Source organism: Orcinus orca, chromosome X, assembly GCF_937001465.1.
Source record: "Orcinus orca chromosome X, mOrcOrc1.1, whole genome shotgun sequence".
NCBI lineage: Eukaryota > Metazoa > Chordata > Mammalia > Artiodactyla > Delphinidae > Orcinus > Orcinus orca.
The window spans coordinates 17,144,748-17,163,434 of record NC_064580.1 but is presented as its reverse complement, the minus strand read 5'-3'; the positions used below and the strand labels follow the sequence as shown (position 1 = coordinate 17,163,434).

The window sequence follows — 18,687 nt, the reverse complement described above, 5'->3', positions numbered from 1 at the left end:
TTTGACTTGCCCCGTCATTTTTATTGATCACTTCCTATTTTCTGGCACCATGAGGTTTCTACATTTCTCCATAAAGCTCGTCAGAAGCACCAGATAATGACTGTCTTTTGTAAAGCACTCTGCATGTAATTTATATTAATGTAAAGATGATATTAAAGGTTATCAAAGCAAATTATCATTCATCACATGCAAATTACAGATGTCAAGTCCAAGAGCGAGAGCGTGACAGGCTGTGAGCGCTACACAGGCAGAGGCTCAATGCCTTCCGCTGCACCCAAAATGTTATCCCCACTGAGTGACACAGTGGGGCCTTTTCATGTGACGGCATTTTTAAGTGTGACAGTTCAGCTACTCTCCATTCCCCCAAATGCCTCATTTACTCTGGTAGAAATGGGAGTTCAGTGGGACAAAGATGTGGTATTAAATACGATTGTATTTCTCTAGTCATATTCATGAGATGAATTCACATAATTTGAAATAGTGCACTAATTATTCTGTTAAAAGATACTTTTGTAAGAGGGAGGCAGGATGAGGAATTATACATCTACTCTTATCAGCAGCTGGATTTGAATCTTGATTTTAACTTTCCTGTGCTAGTCAGCAAAAGTTTCTCAAAGGAGAAATGAAAGGACAATAGGAATAATTCAGAAGAACCAAACAATAAGTGGGGGGAGGTGGAGGGGAAGGAATGTCCATCTTTATAATTTAGAGCAATTCAAAATGAAAAAAGTCTATAGTGTTATGGATAGAACTGATACAACTTAGTTTACTTAAGGCATTAAAATGAGAGCACAGCTCAGGAATTTTCAAAAATATTGTCGCTGTCAGTTTTTCTTCTGTGATAAAATGACAAATTTGTCCGTGTAGGAAGCACACCCAGATCAAGGAGTAGGGACACAGGACTCTGGGTCAAGAAGGAAAACATATGTTCTGAAATAGACCAGAGCCAAAACAAGACACAAAAGTTCAGGTCGTCTGTCTTTGCCGGTCTGAAGCTGGGAGAACAAGTAAAGAAGATTGTCTTCTCCAAGTAGGACAGAGGTGAATCAGATTAAGACAGGACATAAGACACGCTACTGATGTGTTTCTGTTTTTTTGCCCTACAGAGTTCAGCCACCAGTTTGCTGTTTTAGGGTGGGGTTCAAGGAACAAAAGTCCCAGTAACAGTGGGCCTTAGCCAGGCTCTATGAGTTTCAGTGTTTGTCAGCTCTAAGATCATATCACAAGGTCTCATCGCCCTGATATGCAAGGCATGTAATGAGCGAGGTGCCATGGCGCCTGGAGCAAGTCTAGCTGAGTATTCATCTGTGCCTTCAACGCTTCAGATTCTTAATTTCCATGTTCTTTGATCCCTTCCATAGGAGTCTGTCAGTGATGTCACTACCACTTTCTCAGGAGCTGTGTTGGATGGGTCTTCTGCCCCTTGATTAGTCTCTTGTTTAGATTGCTCTGACACACACACAAAGTATTTAGAAAGATGATGCTACTGATCTCTTGTTGGTAAAGACCCTGACTTTGAGTATTTTTTTAAGCTAATGAAACAATTATAAGTACACCTTTCTGCAGAAATCCCAGGATGTAACCAATTTACAAGAGTTGCCCCAACATTATAGGTGAGGCATGGAGACAGCGTATATTGGGTAAGGGGTCAGCTTTTATTTGTCACTTGTGGATCCACTAACCTTCAGCCTCCTCCATTTTTCAGGGGCGAATAATTTAATTTCTTTAAAAAATTTAATTTCTTTATTGTCTTTATTTTCTCTCTTCCTGAATGTCTCCCATCTATTTCACTATCTCTTCCTACCACCAGATGGTGGAAAGGGAAAAGGAAATAACGAGACGGTAAATGAATGTGATGGCTGTCAGAGTATGGTGAAAAGTGTGGTAGTGAATGGACCCCAAAAGGAGCTTGTGAGTTACCCGTGAATTACCACGAATTCCGTTTTCATTTTAGTGCCCACTCAAGGGTAGCCAGCCCAGGTCTGGGGGTCAATATGGCACAGTGATGCCTGTTGGGGAGGAACTGCCTCAGTGGATTCCTCGGAACATGAGAGCCTGGGAACATCGCTGAGCAATGAACCCCACCTGACCCAGGCATTCGGGTGCAGGGTTAGGGGTCCCTATGAAGGTCGGTGTGGGGCGATGCAGCCCACCGGCTTCATTTCTCTTTCTGCATCTCCATCCCACCACCTCCTACAAGCCGAACTCGCACCTGGCCGGCCATACCCACGCTGCACTGAAGGGAAATAGCGTTTCTCTCCCTCCATGGGATGAACCCCTTCTCCTTCCCAACAGCCCCCTCTGTGAAGCCTTCTTCTGGGTTGCCTCGACACCCCGGGGTTACCTGTTAGCACACTCAGCAGGTGTTCGACCCCTCACCTTCCCATGGTTTCTCCTCCCCCAGCCTGTCCTCCGCCTCACATCGCACCTTCGGGGTCGGCTCCTTCCACCTCCTTTCCCACGTGCCACTACACTCGGACGCGCCCTCCCCCGCTCGCTCCCCTCGCTCCTCTCCCTCCCCTCCTCTGGTCTCGAGGAGTCTCGCGGCATTTCCCGGGGCGTTAGACGAGCCGCCGAGGGTGGGGGGCGGCCTCGCGGAGCTGGGTCCCTCCCCACTGGGCGGCAAGGGGGGCGCCGGAGCGCAGCAGTCACAGGGACGCCCCGGGCGCCAGCCCCGCCCTTGAAGGCCCCGCCCCTTGGGGGCCCCGCCCCTCGAAGGCCCCGCCCCCGCCCCGGCGGTCGCGCGGCCCCGGCAGGCGGAGCCGCAGGAGCATCGCGGCGGCGGCGGCGGTGGTGAGGAGGAGGGGAGAGCGGGCGGCGCGGCCGCGGCTGCCGGGCGCTGGGCTGGGCGGCGCTTTTTTTTTTTTTTTCGCAATTTCCACTGGCGGGGAGCAGGAAACCCGGCGCAGCCGGGCGCAGCGGGCCGCGATGCAGCAGCAGCAGGAGTCGTCCCGGGCCAGCAGCGGCAGCAGCAGCAGAGGCAGCAGCGGGCGGCGCTGAGCCGCCGCGGCCGCCGCTACTAAGGAAGAAGCCGGCCCAGACGCCGCCGCGTCCCTATCCCTGCGCCCACATCCCGGTTCCCCGATTCCCGCGCCCGGGTCCCGGCGCCCCGACCCCCGCGTCCGCCTCCGCTAACTTTCACGCTGCCTCGGCGGCCAGGCCCGGCTCGACGCCAATGGGTGAGTGGGGGGCGCCCGGGTGCCCACCTCAGCCTGGGGGCGGCGCGCCTGTCCCGGGACCGCGGAGCCGAGGAGGGCGCCCCGGGAGCAGGGCCCCAGCGGGTGACACCGCGGTGGGCACCCTGCCTGCGTCGCGCACCCCCCATTCACTCCCACTCGCGCCCGCGTCCCTGCCGAGCCCGAGCGGCGCCGACGGGAACCCCGCGGGGGCTTGGGCGGAGGATCGCGGGGGCCGGCCCGGGGCGGCTGGGGCTGAGGGATGCGGGGGGTGTGGTTGGCTTTTCGGGTGGGCGGGGAGAGTTTTGGCCATTTTTTCGCCCCCGGCGCGCCTTTCTCTGCGTTGGGGACGCAGGTACCAGGAGCTGGTGGGCTCCGGCCCTGCGCAGGGCTTGATGTGTCCGCCTGGCCTCGCCGCAGGGGAAGCCGGAATCGCGGGGTCTCGGGGCGGCCGGGGCCGGGTGCCTTTGCGGGGGGATGACGTGGTGGGGGGCGGGAAACGCCCCAGTACCCGGCCTGGCGTGCGGTCCTCGGGTCCGGAGCGCCTGACCCGCCTCCCTTAGCGTCCCTCTTCCTCCCAGCCCTGACCCCCTCTCTGCCAGCCTGCATTCCTCCAGCCTGGCAGGCTCTCCGCTCGGTGATGCTCAAAGGCCACTTTCCACATCCTCTAAGTCTGCAGGCTTGGGGAACTGGAAACGGTGATTTAGTCCTTGATTTACTGGTCGAAGATCGGTTCCAAGTAGGCAACTAACTGTGAGGCCCCCTGGGTCCCATCTGGTATAGACCCAGGAGTATTGGAGCCACGTTGCCCAGAGGACCTGGCACTTTATTGGGCAATGGGCTTGAGAGTGCCAGGGCTAATGTTTGGCTCACCCAGGTAATATTCTTGCTGGCAGCCAATCTGTTTTCATACCTCTGGCAGATTACTTTAGGGTGTTTCTAGGCCAAGCATAGGAAGACTGTAGATTATAATAAATCATAATGAAGTGAGACCTTTCTGTGTTCAGGTCATAGGATTTTAGGTAGGCGAGTCAGACAGTGATCAGCCAGCAGTCTTGGGAGGCTCGTGAAGACAGATGCACTGGAAGTGGGGAGGTTTAACCCTGTCAGTTGTTGACAGGCAAAGTTCAAATCCCATTTGTGGTCATTTGCCATAAATCGTTTTCCTTTTCCAAAGTGGTGACGATCTGACGGCCTCTCAACTTCAATGTCACTTTTTTCTCAGTGCCCTTCTCTGATCCCTGCACCACTCCCAGTCTAAATCAGTTCCTTTCTGTTACCCTTTCTCCTTAAAAAAAATTGGCAGTATTACATATTTATTTGAGTTTAACATTTCTGTCTCCTGTAAGGTCCATGACCATGGGGACATTGCTGTGTTGCACTGTTTTGCTCAGCACTGTTTTCTTTGGTACCTGGCACAGAGCAGGCCCTAAATAGATATTTATTGAATCAATGAATGAATGAGTGAATGAATGAATGAGGAGGTAGGAAACCCTCCTACTCTATGGAAGGCAGAACACTTAGCTTGGCGCTCTTGTTTTGCTTTGGCACCTAATAAGATGATTTAGTTCATTAACGAATAAACATCACCCGTTACTTTCACAACAGATTGGTTTCTCCTGAGGTAACCAAAAATGCTGTTTTGATCACCTTTCGTTTTGGGTGGGTCACCTAAAGGGTTGCACACAAAAAAAGATGTTAGATCCAAATGTCTTCTCCCGTGGCTGGACTCTGTTTTCTGTATCTCAGTGGGGGAGAGGACGGAGTTCTGTTTAAGAAGAAACAGACCTGTTTATCATTCAAGTCTGAACTGTTTTCATTATCAAGAACCTCCTAGGAAAATTAGAAAGTGCTTCTGCAGTTTATAGCCGTTTCAGGCTTAATCTTTTTTTTTTTTTGCGGTACGCGGGCCTCTCACTGTTGTGGCCTCTCCCGTTGCGGAGCACAGGCTCTGGACGCGCAGGCTCAGCGGCCGTGGCTCACGGGCCCAGCCGCTCCGCGGCACGTGGGATCCTCCCAGACCGGGGCACGAACCCGCGTCACCTGCGCCGGCAGGCGGACCCTCAACCACTGTGCCACCAGGGAAGCGCGGCTTAGTCTTTTTTTACTGTAACCATTACAAAGTGTGGGGGGGGGGGGGCGCCGAAAGTGATTTTCATTTATTTCAGGTGTTAATACTTTGAGGCGCTAAGAGTAAAATGGATGCCGTCATTTAGTTCATTAAAATGTTTAGAGTGGGATTTGAGATGCTGGTAGTAGTTTGGGGGCTAAAGATCACGTGCTGTTTTCTTAAGCATCTTCAGCAGTGTATTTGTGATGAAGTACAGGTATTTAACAATTTATTCTGTATGTCTTCCAGTGGAGACACCTAACAGTGCTGTTTCTGAAGCAGGTGTGTGTGTACACACAGGCACACCCCCCTTCCCCAGTCTCCCGTATCTCTTTGGTTTTCAGAAGATTTGTCCAGTTTATCAATTTGATATACTTCCATTCTTACCGGGTCTGATAAGGATTTTTCCCTTGATGGATAGCACAGTAAAGCTGTATTACATAGTCTTTGATCTGAAAAACAACTGCAAAGTATCAAATCTCTAACAGTGAAATGAAGCCAGTTAGCTGTGAAATGGCCTCTTACAAAAACCCAGTCAGAATGTGCCATCTGAGTTTGTGGGGAGATGCCTTCAGTGCCAGATGCAGGGAAAGGGTCTTGTAATTACAGCTGCACAAATATTGTTACCAGTGAAATTTGTGAGTCGTGGAGGATGTGCAAACCTAGCGAAGGATTTCCATTGAAAGAATTCCAGAGTAACAACAAAGTTTGGACTGTCGTTAGCACTTTATCGTATTGGTGGTGCTAGACTGCTTTATGCTAAATCAGCTAAAGCTAAAATGAGTATAACGTTTGCCTCCACAAACAGGCTCCAGTTAGAAATGGAAGAAAAGACTCCACCTTTATCAATCATGACCTTTACTTTACTACCTTCCATCCATCATGGCTGGGGCAAAGCCTTGCTACCCTCCTGGTTGCACAGACCTTGCTTATTTCTTCTCAGACGGCTTCAGTTCTTCTTGTGTTACTGACATTCTCTGATTAACCTTCGTATTTGTAATTGTTGGTTTTTTTAAAAAAATATATTTATTTATTTATTTTTGGCTGCGTTGGGTCTCCGTTGCTGCACGCGGGCTTTCTCTAGTTGCAGCGAGCGGGGGCTACTCTTCGTTGCAGTGCTCAGGCTTCTCATTGTGGTGGCTTCTCTTGTTGCAGAGCATGGGCTCTAGGCACGTGGGCTTCAGTAGTTGTGGCACACGGGCTCAGTAGTTGTGGCTTGCGGGCTCTAGAGCGCAGGCTCAGTAGTTGTGGTGCACAGGCTTAGTTGCTCCGTGGCATGTGGGATCTTCCTGGACCAGGGCTCGAACCCATGTCCCCTGCATTGGCAGGCGGATTCTTAACCACTGCACCACCAGGGAAGTCCCTGTAATTGTTTTGAAGTCGGTTGCACACAGTGGTCAGTATTCATCCATTTATCCATCTATCCGTCCAATATTTATTGACCTCCTGCTTTGTGCCCAGTGTTGTGCCAGCGGCAGGCACACAGCACACACAGACCTGCCGGCTTGGGCTTCTCAGTCTAGTGGGAGAGGTAGGCTTGAGTGCAGTACTTACAACGATGTGTGTAAGCCCAGGTGGGTCTCCTGAAAGGAGATTAGAGAGGGGGGATCTGACTTAGGCTGCAGAGGGGTAAGGACAGTGTCTTTGAGGAGACTGTGTTTGAGTTGAAATGTGCAAGTTGGCTAGGAGCCATCACTGCCCTCCATCTCCCCGCCCCCCCCCCCAGGAGCACCTGCAGTGGAACAGCCGTATACCATGGGGACCCGTGGGGCATCACAGCGAGAGGGGGTCAGGAAGGACCACACGTAGCAGTGGGGCCTGTGTCTGGTGCTTTGGGGAGCGTTTAAGGAAGCCGGGTGTCGCTCTGGATTGGATGCTGTCAGGAAGCAGGGGTGAGTCCTGATCAGGCGTCTTAATCTTCTTACCCGAGAAGCGGGGAAGACCAGACAAAGGCTGGGATTGGTGAAGAAGCAGCAGTCTCTTCTAGGAGCCGGGACCCAGGGACGTTGGGGTGACTTTGGTGGTTTGGACAAGTTCCTGCTTTGTCCGTGTTTTGACATGATTACGGAGTGGTCTTGTCAAGTACGTGATGAGTGGGGGCAGCGAGTAGGAGGTGGTAGGGTGGGGAGAGTGGCCATCTAGGTATATTCGGGGGTGACTTCCAAAACATCGGCCACCTCCAGTCTGGGGACTGTTGTTCAGCATTCAGAGAATGGACAACTCACATGCTCTACCCGGGATAGATCCAGAGGAACAGAACAAGCTGCTGAGAACCAAGAAGCAGCACGGCCCTTAATGGGAAAGGTGCAGGGCAGCAAAGTACTGGAATCCTTTCAGTGTGAGAGAAGGAGGGTCTCTAATGCTGTGGTTCTCAGAATGTGGTCCCCTGGTCAGCTGCTTCAGCCTCCCCAGATCCTGTTAGAGATACCAGTTCTCTGGCCCCAATTCTACCCACTGAGTGGGCAACTCTGAGGGTGGAGCCCAGAAATCTGTATATTCATGAGCCCTCCAGAGGGTTCTGATGCGTGGTCAAGGTCAAGTGTAGAACCTCATTGCCTTGCAGATGAGAAAGCTGAGGTCCAGAGGGCGCAGGTACACGGGCACTCTGGTCATAAAATAAGATGCTGTTATAAGTGACATAAGACCTCAGAGAAGGAGAAAAATGTGCTCCTAGTTCAGAACAAGCCTCTCCTGGAGTTACTAGAACAGTTCAGTGTTGATTCATCCATGAATCCAGTCCAAGCCAAACCACCTCCAGCACCTGGGCATTAGTGACGCTAGCTGGCCCATCTCAGTGTTAGTCACTTGGAGTATCACACAGGTGTTTCCCATCATCCCTTTTTTCCCCTCCGTCATCTTTACAAGGGGCATTAAAAATATATTATTAGCATTATGAGGGTTTTTGATATTTGTTTGTGATTTTCTATACCTGGTTGCCTGTATTAGCTTCCAATTGCTGCTGTAACAAATTACCACAAACTTGGTGCCTAAAACACCACAGGTTTATTATCTTGAAGTTCTGGAGTTCAGAGTCCAGCAAGGTTTCATCAGGCTAAAATCTAGATGTTGGCAGGACTGCCTTCCTTCTGGAGGCCTAGGGGAGAGCCCCTTTTCTGTTTTTTTTTTTCCAGTTTCTAGAGTCTGCCCACATTGCTTGGCTCATGGCTTCCTTCCACCTCCCAGGCCAGCAATGGGCCAGTCACGTCTCTCTCAGTGTATCACTCTGATACTGATTCTTCTGCCTCTCTCTTCCACGTTTAAGGAAGGCATGAGCTGCATTTGTTTGGTCATTGTGTCCCTGTGCCTGGCTCATGGTAAGCCTAAAATTAAGATTGGTTGAGTTCATTATTATTCTTGACCACCTAGCTAACTTCCCCCAGGTGTGTCCTAGACATCTCAAACAGAGCCTGCTGCAAACTGAGCTCAGCATTTCTCCTCCATAACACCCATCCTGACTCATTCATTCCCCATGTCGTTGCGGGTATTACCACCTTTCCTGTCATTTCCATCGGTATTCTGCTCATTGCCTTGCCTCTTCTTCCTTCCCCCTGCCCCTATCTCAGCCCCTTCCAAAGGGCAGTCAAGTCCCAAATGTTTCTGGAATTGACCCCATGCCTTGACTGTTCTGCAGATGCTTTCCATCCTGAATGCCTTAGCAAAGGTTTCATGAAGCTGAGTAGTCACCCTTGCCTTCTTCTGTTCCATGCTTGTTCAGGCCTCTGAGCCTCTCCCATGTCATTCTCTTGAGGGGGAATAGATTTCACTCTCTTCTCTGCCTTGTAGTGTCCGTGTATTAGTTTCCTCTTTCTGCTTTAACAAATGACTACAAACCCAGTGGCTTAAAACAACATAAATTTATAATCTTACACTTCTGGGAGTCAGAGATCTAAAATGTGTTTTACTGGGATGGTATCAAAGTGTTGGCAGGGATGAGTTTCCTTCTGGAGGCTCCAGGGGAGAAATCATTTCCTTGCCTTTTCCAGCTTCTAAAGGCAGCCTGCATTCCTTGGCTTGTGGCCTCATCACTCTAGCCTCTGCTTCTGTCCTCACATCTCCTTCTCTCTTACTCTGACCCTCTTGCCTTCATTTTATAAGGACAGTTGTATTATACTGGGCCCACCCGGATAATCCAGGACACCCTCCCCATCTGAAGACCCTTAGTCACATCTGCAAGGTCCCTTTTGCCATGGAGGGTAGCATATTCACAGGTTCTGGGGACTAGTATGTGGACATTTTGCGGGTGAGTATTATTCAGCCTACCACACCCCTTATTCATCTTTTGAGGCCTGTTCCAAAGGTTTCTGTACAACACTTCGTCTTGTATTAAGTCTGTTCATCTCTGATTGGGTGTCCCCAACTACACTGCCCTGGCTCATTGCCTGGCATACGGTAAGTGCCATATGTTAATGAATGAATGAATAAATGAATAACCCTTTCACCCAAGTACAGTTGCTATTTGAAATTCTCTGAGGCTATTGGCTGCCAGGAGTGTGTGTGCACTTCTGTAAAATCCCCCAGGCAGAGCGTGATGACAAGGTCTGTTTGCTGACAGTTCACGGTGGCCTGCACTTCAGTGGGTGAGAAGGGTAGTGCCACATGTGTCACATGGCTTCAACAAAGAGCTACAAGTTTAAGATAGCAAATTCTCTCTGGAAGTGATTCTGAACCAGGGGCAGTTCTGCTCCCCCCTCCCAGGGGGACATTTGGCAGTGTCTGGAGGTGGCAGCTGGTGGGGAAGGGGCAGCCTACTGGCAGCTGGTGGGCAGAGGCCAGGGACGCTGCTCCACGTCCTGCAAGGCACAGGTAGCCCCACCACGGTTATCCGGCCCCGAGTGCTGGGGAAGCCTGCTCTGGGCGTTACACAGATGGTCAAAGCATCGTTTCCTTCCTTCATCCTCAGCTGCTCTGGAACATAAGGTTTTCCCCTGTGGCCACAGCCTTTGTTTTATGAATGAACCAAGAAGTCGCTGGAGAGCAGGACTCTTTGGCACTTCTTCACCATCACCGTTTTGTCCTTTGAGTAGAAAGTGTCTTAATACAGCTCTTGACCCCCTTCTGTCCATACCTGGGTCGTGAAGTTGTTGAACTTGCTTCTTCCATGTGTGGCTCCCCTGATGTTTTGCCTTCCTAGTGGGATGTGCTTATATGCTGGGTGACAGATGATGAGTCCTTTTTGCCACCCACGCATGGGTCCCTGGAACCGAAATGCTCGTAGGGCCCTTGGCAGTCATGGCCCACACCATCAGATGATGGAACTGAGACTCAGAGAGGTAAAGTGACATGAGCCCCCAGCTGCAGAACCCAGCTCCCTTTCAATATGAGAGAACCAGCCACCTGTATAGGTGCTCAATAATTATCAGGCTCCCGCTTCCCCCCAGTGAGGTGCTTTCTGCAGCCTGTTTCCCTGGTAAGTTTTTTTAAACAGCTTTATTGAGATATTACTCAGATATCATACAGTTCACCCATCTAAAGTGTGCAATTCAATGTTTTTTTTGTATATCACATTCATTTTTATTTTTAAATATTTATTTATTTATTTTTGGCTGCGTTGGGTCTTCGTTGCTGCGCGCGGGCTTTTCTCTAGTTGTGGCGAGCGGGGGCTACTCTTCATTGCGGTGTGTGGGCTTCTCATTGCAGTGGCTTCTTTTGTTGCAGAGCACGGGCTCTAGGCGGGCTTCAGTAGTTGCAGCATGTGGGCTCAGCAGTTGTGGCTCGCGGGCTCTAGAGCGCAGGCTCAGTAGTTGTGGTGCACGGGCTTAGTTGCTCTGCTGCATGTGGGATCTTCCCCACATTCATTTTTAAAACTATGGTAAAACATACATAACAGAATTTTCCATTCTAACCATTTTTAAGTGCACAGCTTAGTGGCATGACGTACATTCCCAGTGTTGTGCAACCAGCGCCACTATCTATTTCGAAAACTTTTTCATCACCCCTCCCTGTGAGTTTCTAACTGGAAGGTTAGGATCCGTGTCCCCTGGAGGGGTTCCTGGACCACTCAGCCATTTTGGGGAACACATGGTAGAAGCCCAAGGATCCCAGTTAAGATTTCAAAGGAATACAGGAAAAGAGAAAGTATGGTTTTGTTGTTTTTTAATGGTTTTCGCTGATGTTTCCTCTGGGGCGGTACTTCATTTTTGCTCTGTCCCTCCACACAGCTCCGTTGGTTCCATCCCTTTCATCCTGTGGGGGAATTCTGATTTTCTTTCTACATCCTGAAGCACTTGTGAGTTAGTTGCTTGGGCAACTTCCTTGGCAGTTACTGGGCTCCATTAAGAATATTTCAAATGTGGGAGAAAAGACTGCGGTGCCAAACTGGTCTCTGGAATCCACACGTGGAGACTTGATGGGGTGCCACGTTTCTTTGCTTCTGTTCCTTCAGTTGGCAAAGGTACACCGGCAACTGGTTGGTGATGAGCGCTTGGTTTTCAACTTGATGATTCTTTTATGGGTAAATATCTTACAGGCAGTCCTGTACATTAGGGGACACTTAAACAAAGCCAAATGGAGCTCGTGGACCTTACCTCACTAGTAAACTATGCTTACAGTTAGGCTCAGCAGGAAAAAACACTGATAACAACAACAACAAAAAATCCTGGGATATTTGTCCTTCCTGAATGGTATTCATTTGGCAAGAAAAGCCCAGTAAAGGCCTCAGCTTATTTCCTTCCAGTGGCCTGGGAAGTGGTGGGGCCACTGCAGGAGTCTGGTCTGTCCCCAGACTCAGGGGACAGAGCGGCAAGATGAAGTGCTATCCAATTCATGCTGCTGGTTCTTCCTCAGTGTCTTGGATTAAATACTATAAATATTTTAGTACTGATTAATTACTCATTTTGCATAACAAATCTAAGTCCTTAAGCACCCAAGTGCAGCATGTATAAACAGTTGAAAATACCAGCTCTTTAAACTTCAACTTCCTACCAGTCAGTGTTCAAACATCAGCCCTTGTGTTTTTGCCGGATTTTTCTGGACTCTTCTAGACTTGGAGGACTTGGGGCCCAGTTCTAGGTCTGGTCCTGTGGGGCTGCACCAGTTTTATCCATCGCTCGCCCACTCCCTGTGTGAAAAGTCTTTAATTAGTTTAGTGTCCTCTCTAATTATTCCAGCTAGTTCTCATTTTTGTGCCTGGGGCTAGAAGGAGGTGCTTGAACCTTGTTTGGGATGAGAGCTGGGAAGGTCTGCCCTGGCTTCGCTTTTCCCCGCCCCACAGCCAGCTTCTCCGTGGATCCGCATCTTCTGCGCCAGACCCTTCTGGATGCTCACTTGGCGAAATTCACTGGTCATGAATAACTTTGTAAACGGGCTTTGCCTTTCTTCTATTTTGATCATTAAAAACACACACACACACACAAAAACCTCTTGACAACTTGAACAAAATGGGACAGTTTTCACCATTTAACCAGTGATTTCTCAGTGGCCCTTTGTTCTCAATAAAATATTAGATGGAGCACAGAGGTGCAAACCCAAAGACGTCTGTCAATTAGCTCATCAGTGGTACCTAAGGCAGGTTGGGCAACGTGTTTGTTAATTGACAGTGACTTTTTTTTTTTTTTTTGGCTTAATTGCTACCTTTGTCGGGAAAGAAATGAAATGAAAGTAATTAGCTTTGCGTGGGTGGGGGGTCGAGAGGGGAGAAGGCGGGTAGGTGTGTCACCAGTTGAAGAAACAATTTGAAAGGGGCTGCAGTTTGCCCTGTTTCATGTTTGCTGGGCAGAGATACTGCAGCTGCTTGCCGGAGAAGTGTTTAAATTGTTTTTTAGAGTTAGTTTTTAGAATAGGTTATACATCCACATGACTCAAAATTCACAAGGTGAACAGTGGTCACTAAAAAGTCTCCTTCCCATCCCAGTCCTCTGGCTATCCAGTGACTCTCCCCATATACTGTTGATATTTCCTGTGAATTCTTCCAGGGAGACTTGGTGCCTATACCAGCAGATAGGTATTTCTGTTATCCTCCCGCCCCCTCCACTTCACTTCTTGATTAATTGACGATGGGAGGACTTTCTAGCTGGTGATCTTTTCCCCTGGGGATGTGCATGGGAACCCTGTGCCTGGGTTCTCCCCATCCGACTTTGGTGGGGAGACAGGTGGATTGTGGAAGCGTTCTCCAGGAAATTCTGCCGTGCACTCCTGATCTCAGCTGAGCTGGGTGCTGAACCGGTAGAAACTTGATCCTGGATCTTACACGATCTCGACCTCACTTCTGAACTGAGTTAGGAGATGTCTTCCCACTTTGATGTCGTGTGTGTAGTAAGGACTTTCTTCAAGTGAGGAAGCCAAGCAGAGCCTGCTAACCTGAAAAAGGGGCTTATTCTGGGGCCACAGGGGCCTCTCATGCAGCCCAAAGGCCCCAAGGAGTCCCAGAACCAGGGATGGGCCAGCTGCCCGGTGTGCCCTTCTGCCGTCTCTCCTCCCTGCCCCTGTCCCCTTTCTTTTTTTTTTTCTTTTTATTTTTTTGCGGTACACGGGCCTCTCACTGTTGTGGTCTCTCCTGTTGCGGAGCACAGGCTCTGGACGCGCAGGCTCAGCGGCCATGGCTCACGGGCCCAGCCGCTCCACGGCGTGTGGGATCTTCCCGGACCGGGGCACGAACCCGTGTCCCCTGCATCGGCAGGCAGACTCTCAACCACTGCACCACCAGGGAAGCCCACTGTCCCCTTTCTTTGTGCAGTCACTCACGGGGCACGTGCCACAGTTCCAACCTCTTGTTCAGAGTTACTTGATTCGATCCCAGTTCCAGATTCCCATTAGGGTGACTCCGAGCCCCATGGAGGGTGTCGCCCCCTGGAGACACACAAGCGGCTGCTGTTCTCCCACATCTGTGAGGCAAGGGACTGCCCGGTTCCAGTCCTGTGTCAGTGTTTAAGGAGGGCCTCCTCGGTGCCAGGTGAATGCTAGGTGCTGGCACAGTCCTGACCAGAACGCAGCCCTGTCCCTCGGGGATGGGGATGTCCGGGGGCCACTCCTGGGGCAGGTGCTATACATGCGGATGCTTGAAAGCCATAAGCCGGCATACCTGAAGGTGCCCTGTGCCCCCTTTTCTTGGCTTTCTCTTGACAAAGGGGCGGTTGGTGTGAGGTGGTGCCTTCAAGGGTGATCCGGCCACCTTTGGAGTCCCCCTCACAAGGCTTCCCTGAGGGGCGGCTCCTGGCCTTGCTGGGCACCGATATGCTTCCGAGCAAATCACGGCTGTTTTTACCCTTTGAGACCCTGAGTCGTGTGACTGATCTTGATTTTTCCTTTTGAGCTGGCAGCACTTAAAAAAGTGTGGATGTGACTTTGGGGGCACTTGGAGGGGTCGATGCATTTGTGACAGGGGGCAGGGTGCATTTGTGACATTGTCTGGCTCTTTTAGGGAGCCTGTGGGTTTTTAAATGGAGGAAAAGATGAAGACGTGAAAAACAGCCACCGCCTGGCCTGTGAGTTAACCGCTGGAGCCGGTGATGTCGGTGAAGGGGGCAGGGGACTGTGGCTGCTGTGTCTGCTGTCCGCCTCTCTCCACCCTCCCGCCTTCTCTCTTCTCTCTTTCTGCTCTGTCCCCACCCCTCCCCACACCTCTGTACCCCCACTTTCCATCTCTCCCCAACTTTCTCTTCCCTCCAGCCTTCTCTCTCCCCTCACTGCCCACCCACCCATGCCTGACCCTCCCTCCTGCTCTTTCTCTCTCCACTTCCCTTCGGCCCCCCGTTTTTGCCTCTCCCCCCTCTCCTTCACTCTCTCTTTCTCACACCCTCCCCCCTCCTCCCCACCCCTCCTCTCCCATCCCCGTGTCTGTCCCCCTTCTCTTCCAGGTCCCTCTGTCCACACCTTCTCCCCTCCTCACCCCCTGCTTGCTCTTCCCACTTCCTACTAAGTCCCTCCTCCTCCCCCCACTTGCTCCTCCCCCCACTTGCTCCTCCCCCACTTGCTCCTCCCCCCACTTGCTCCTCCCCCTTCCTACTAAGTCCCTCCTCTTCCTCCTCTTTCTCCTCCCTGTCTTCCCACCCCTCCACCTCCCCATCCCCCTCTGTCCCCAAACTCCCCCTCTCTCCCCCTCTTTCTTTCCCTCAAACCCTCTCTCTTCTCTCCTCTCTCCCATCTCTCCCTCCCCCAGCTCTCTCCCTTGAACACCCCCCTTCCCTCTCTGTGGTCTCTTGCCCCCCTCTGCCTACACTCTCTCCCTCAAGACCCTTTCTCTCCTGAAATCCCCCCTGTCTCACAGCCCTCCCATTTCTCCCTCTAAGCCCTGCCCACATGGTACTGCCCCTGCCTCAGCATCTTCAGCTGATAGCACCGCCTCCTTTGCGCTGCTGGAGCTGGGTGAAGCTCGTGTATTCAGTGCAGTCTAAGGTCAAGATGGCCACATGAGGATGTGGGGAAGGGCTTCTGCCCACCCCTCAGGGACCGGGTGACCAGCTCCCCTGCCATTGAGGGCGGTTGTCTTAAAGGATAACCTCTTCTCCTACGATGGTATAGAGGGCTCCATCCCTGACCGAGGGGAGGGGCAGATTCTAGGATGGGAGTGTCTTATTCTAGTTCCAATATTCTCTAACCTTGAAAACAATTTTTGTTATAAATATATAGTGACTCTATAATAGAGTTTAGAAAATAGGAAGTGGGAAAATTTATTATTTTTTGCTGTATGCCTAGTTCTTCCCTTCCTGTTACCCTCTAGACTCAGTAAAATCCTCTTTAAATAATGTCTTCTGGTCCCAGCCACACGGCAGAGTATTAAGGGGAGGTCATGGTGGTGGCCATGTTGATGCTTAAGAGCCCTACAAAGTCAAAGGAGTCTGGAAGCAAGAGAATTTAAATCAAGCCCTCATACAGTTCCCCAGTACAACCACTTTCATTTTATTTTAGACTTATTACTATATACTTGAAGATAATGTAATATATGGATAATATTAATATATGTAGTATATATAATTGTACATCCTGGTTTTTTTTGTTTGTTTGTTTGTTTTTACTTCATAGTCATCTCCAAAGCTAGTGTTTGTAGTAGCTGAATAGGTGAGTTCCTGAATCTTAACTTATGTAACCATTTCCCTACCATTTGAGTATTTAGGTTGCTTCCATAATCTTGATATTATAAGTAAGGATGGTGTGGACACTATTTTCCTTTTTATCCTTTAAGGAAATCAGGTTGTACACAGGGTGACATTCCACATCCATTCTTTGTTTCCGTAGCCTCCAAATGACTGGAATGGCCCATGCTGATGAATATGATGGTAAGTCCATGAGAGTCATTACATGTGCATTGGCAGGGTACTTGCCATTCCTGTGTTTGCTTTCAGTTTTAGTTCAAGAAACTCTGCTCATATGGCTTATCATCCCTTCTGTGCTGTGTGTGTGTGTGTGTGTGTGTGTGTGTGCGCGCGCGCGCGCGCGCGTATGTGTGAGTGACAGAGACAGAGAGAGAGGGGAGAGAGGGAGACATCTCTGAAGGAGACTGCTGGTGGGGCTTTCCTATTCCACAATGCGTTCGTATTCATCACGCCATTCTGAGATGATTAATCCTGGTTCAGTGCTCAGGCATGAGAATAGGGAATACACAGTGAAAGGTAAAACCCTCAAGGACTTGGTTCCTTCTCTTCTCTTTCTTTCCCCCTTCCCTCCCTCCCTCCTTCCACTTCACACCCAGACTGGCATTTTAAAGGGATTTTGTTTTCCAGAACCACAGGGAAAATTGCGTCCCAAAGGCCCTGTGTCCTCAATGGGACTTCACGTTTGGCTGGGATATGGGTCCAACTCCCATGCTGACGAGGGAAAGGTCGTGGCTGTGATAACCGTCCTGTGATTTCCTAGCTTAGCTTTGTGTCATTGTGATACACTCCCCTGAAAAAATTGGGCTTTTGGCTTCAAAGGGCATCAGATAAGGGTGGCTAGAACCCCAGGATCCAGGCTGGGAGAACCATCTCTAAGCCTGCCTTCTTGACGCATCAGTTTTGTTAATGCACAGCACTGTGTAAAGCATTCGTTCCTCAACCACCATGTGCATGTCAAATGCCTGCTCGTGTACCTGGCCAAAAAGGAGCTGAATATTCATGATGCCCTTTCAAGGCCAAGTGTCTGTGAAAGTTTTAAACTTTATAATAACACGTGTTAGGAAACCTTGGTAGCTAAAGGGTACCGTATCCTTTCTCCCTTTGTTTCAGTTTCAAATTATGAACATAACTGGCCTGCACTGGCAGGACAAACAAGACACTTGATTCAGTACTGCCGTATATTGGAATTCAGTTAGATTCTACAAGTCTTTATTGAGCGCCTGTTAGGTGTGAGATCCGATAACCTGAGGGACTTGGAGATATCTAAAGCTCCCCTCAGTGACACATTTTCGCTAACTTTCATTTCCCTAGTCGCGTGGGAGATTGTGATGTGATCATTTCATGAACCACACGGTGAAGTAAGCAGTTAAACCAAAGGGTGTTCGTTTGAACAAGTTTTGTTTCTCCCCAAAGAAGGAAAGATATCCATTTGAGGAACACACATCCAGTTAGAAGACAGCTCTCTGAGATAACAGTTGTTAGTCAGTGTCTCTGAAACTCCCTCCTCACTGCAGGTCTAGAGAAACCAAAGAGAACAGTCTTTCTCAAATGAGTAAGGCTGAAGTTCCCTTCACCAGGGAAGTATTTACCAAGGAACCCTCTTTTGCCATGAACTTTAAAAAATGTTTATTAGCTTTTATTTATTTATTTACTTAATTGCAGTAAAATATACATAACAGAAAATTTACCACTGAAGTCTTTTTTTTTTTATTGTGGTAACATATATGGAACCTAAAATTTACCATCTTAACCATTTTTAAGTGGACAGTTCAGTGGCATAAAGTACATTCACATTGTTGTACAGCCATCACCACCAACCATCCACAGAACTCTTTCCATCTGGCAAAGCAGAGACTCCGTATCCCTTAAACAGCAACTCCCCGTTTGCCTCTCCCCCCCAGCCCTTGGCAACCAGCATTCTCCTTTCTGTCTCTATGAGCCTGACTCCAGGGACCTCATTTAAGTGGACTCATACAGTGTTTGTGCTTTTGTGTCTGGCTTATTTCACCTAGCGTGGTGTCTTCAAGGTTCATTCATGTTGAAGCGTGTGCCAGAATTTCATTCTTTTTTAATTACCTTAAACTTTTCAATAATGATGCTTCTTGAAAAATAGGCACTTAACTAGATACAGACTCCTTTTGCTTTTAGCTCATTTGGAAGTATAAACCTGTAACAGATTCACAAATTAAGGATAAATTAACCCAATAAAGCTCAAATCAACACTAATAAGAGACACAATGACATGCTTCAGTGATGCCATTGTTGCTGACGAGGCGGCAAGGCACACATGCTGTGGTGCAGTCTTTTGAGTTCACTTGGTTGTCTCGTCTCTTCTCCATTCGAACCAATGTGAGAATCCTTCCTTCACACAGTG

At 49.5% G+C, this 18,687-nt stretch overlaps 1 protein-coding gene across 3 annotated transcripts in view; it reads left to right on the top strand.

Moving 5' to 3' along the window:
* The first annotated feature begins 2,875 nt into the window (after positions 1-2,875).
* SH3KBP1 (SH3 domain containing kinase binding protein 1) overlaps positions 2,876-18,687 on the top strand; it is a 343,640-nt gene continuing 327,828 nt past the window's right edge. For 2 of the 3 annotated variants that reach the window (XM_049704753.1, XM_033411495.2), the window contains exon 1: positions 2,908-3,179. Coding sequence is in view for 2 of the 3 variants with exons in the window: in XM_033411495.2 (XP_033267386.1) it covers positions 3,176-3,179 (4 nt within the window). In the remaining variant the exon portion in view is untranslated. Of the gene's footprint in view, positions 3,180-18,687 lie in introns of all 3 variants that reach the window. The other variant, XM_004283056.3, reaches the window with a different exon arrangement.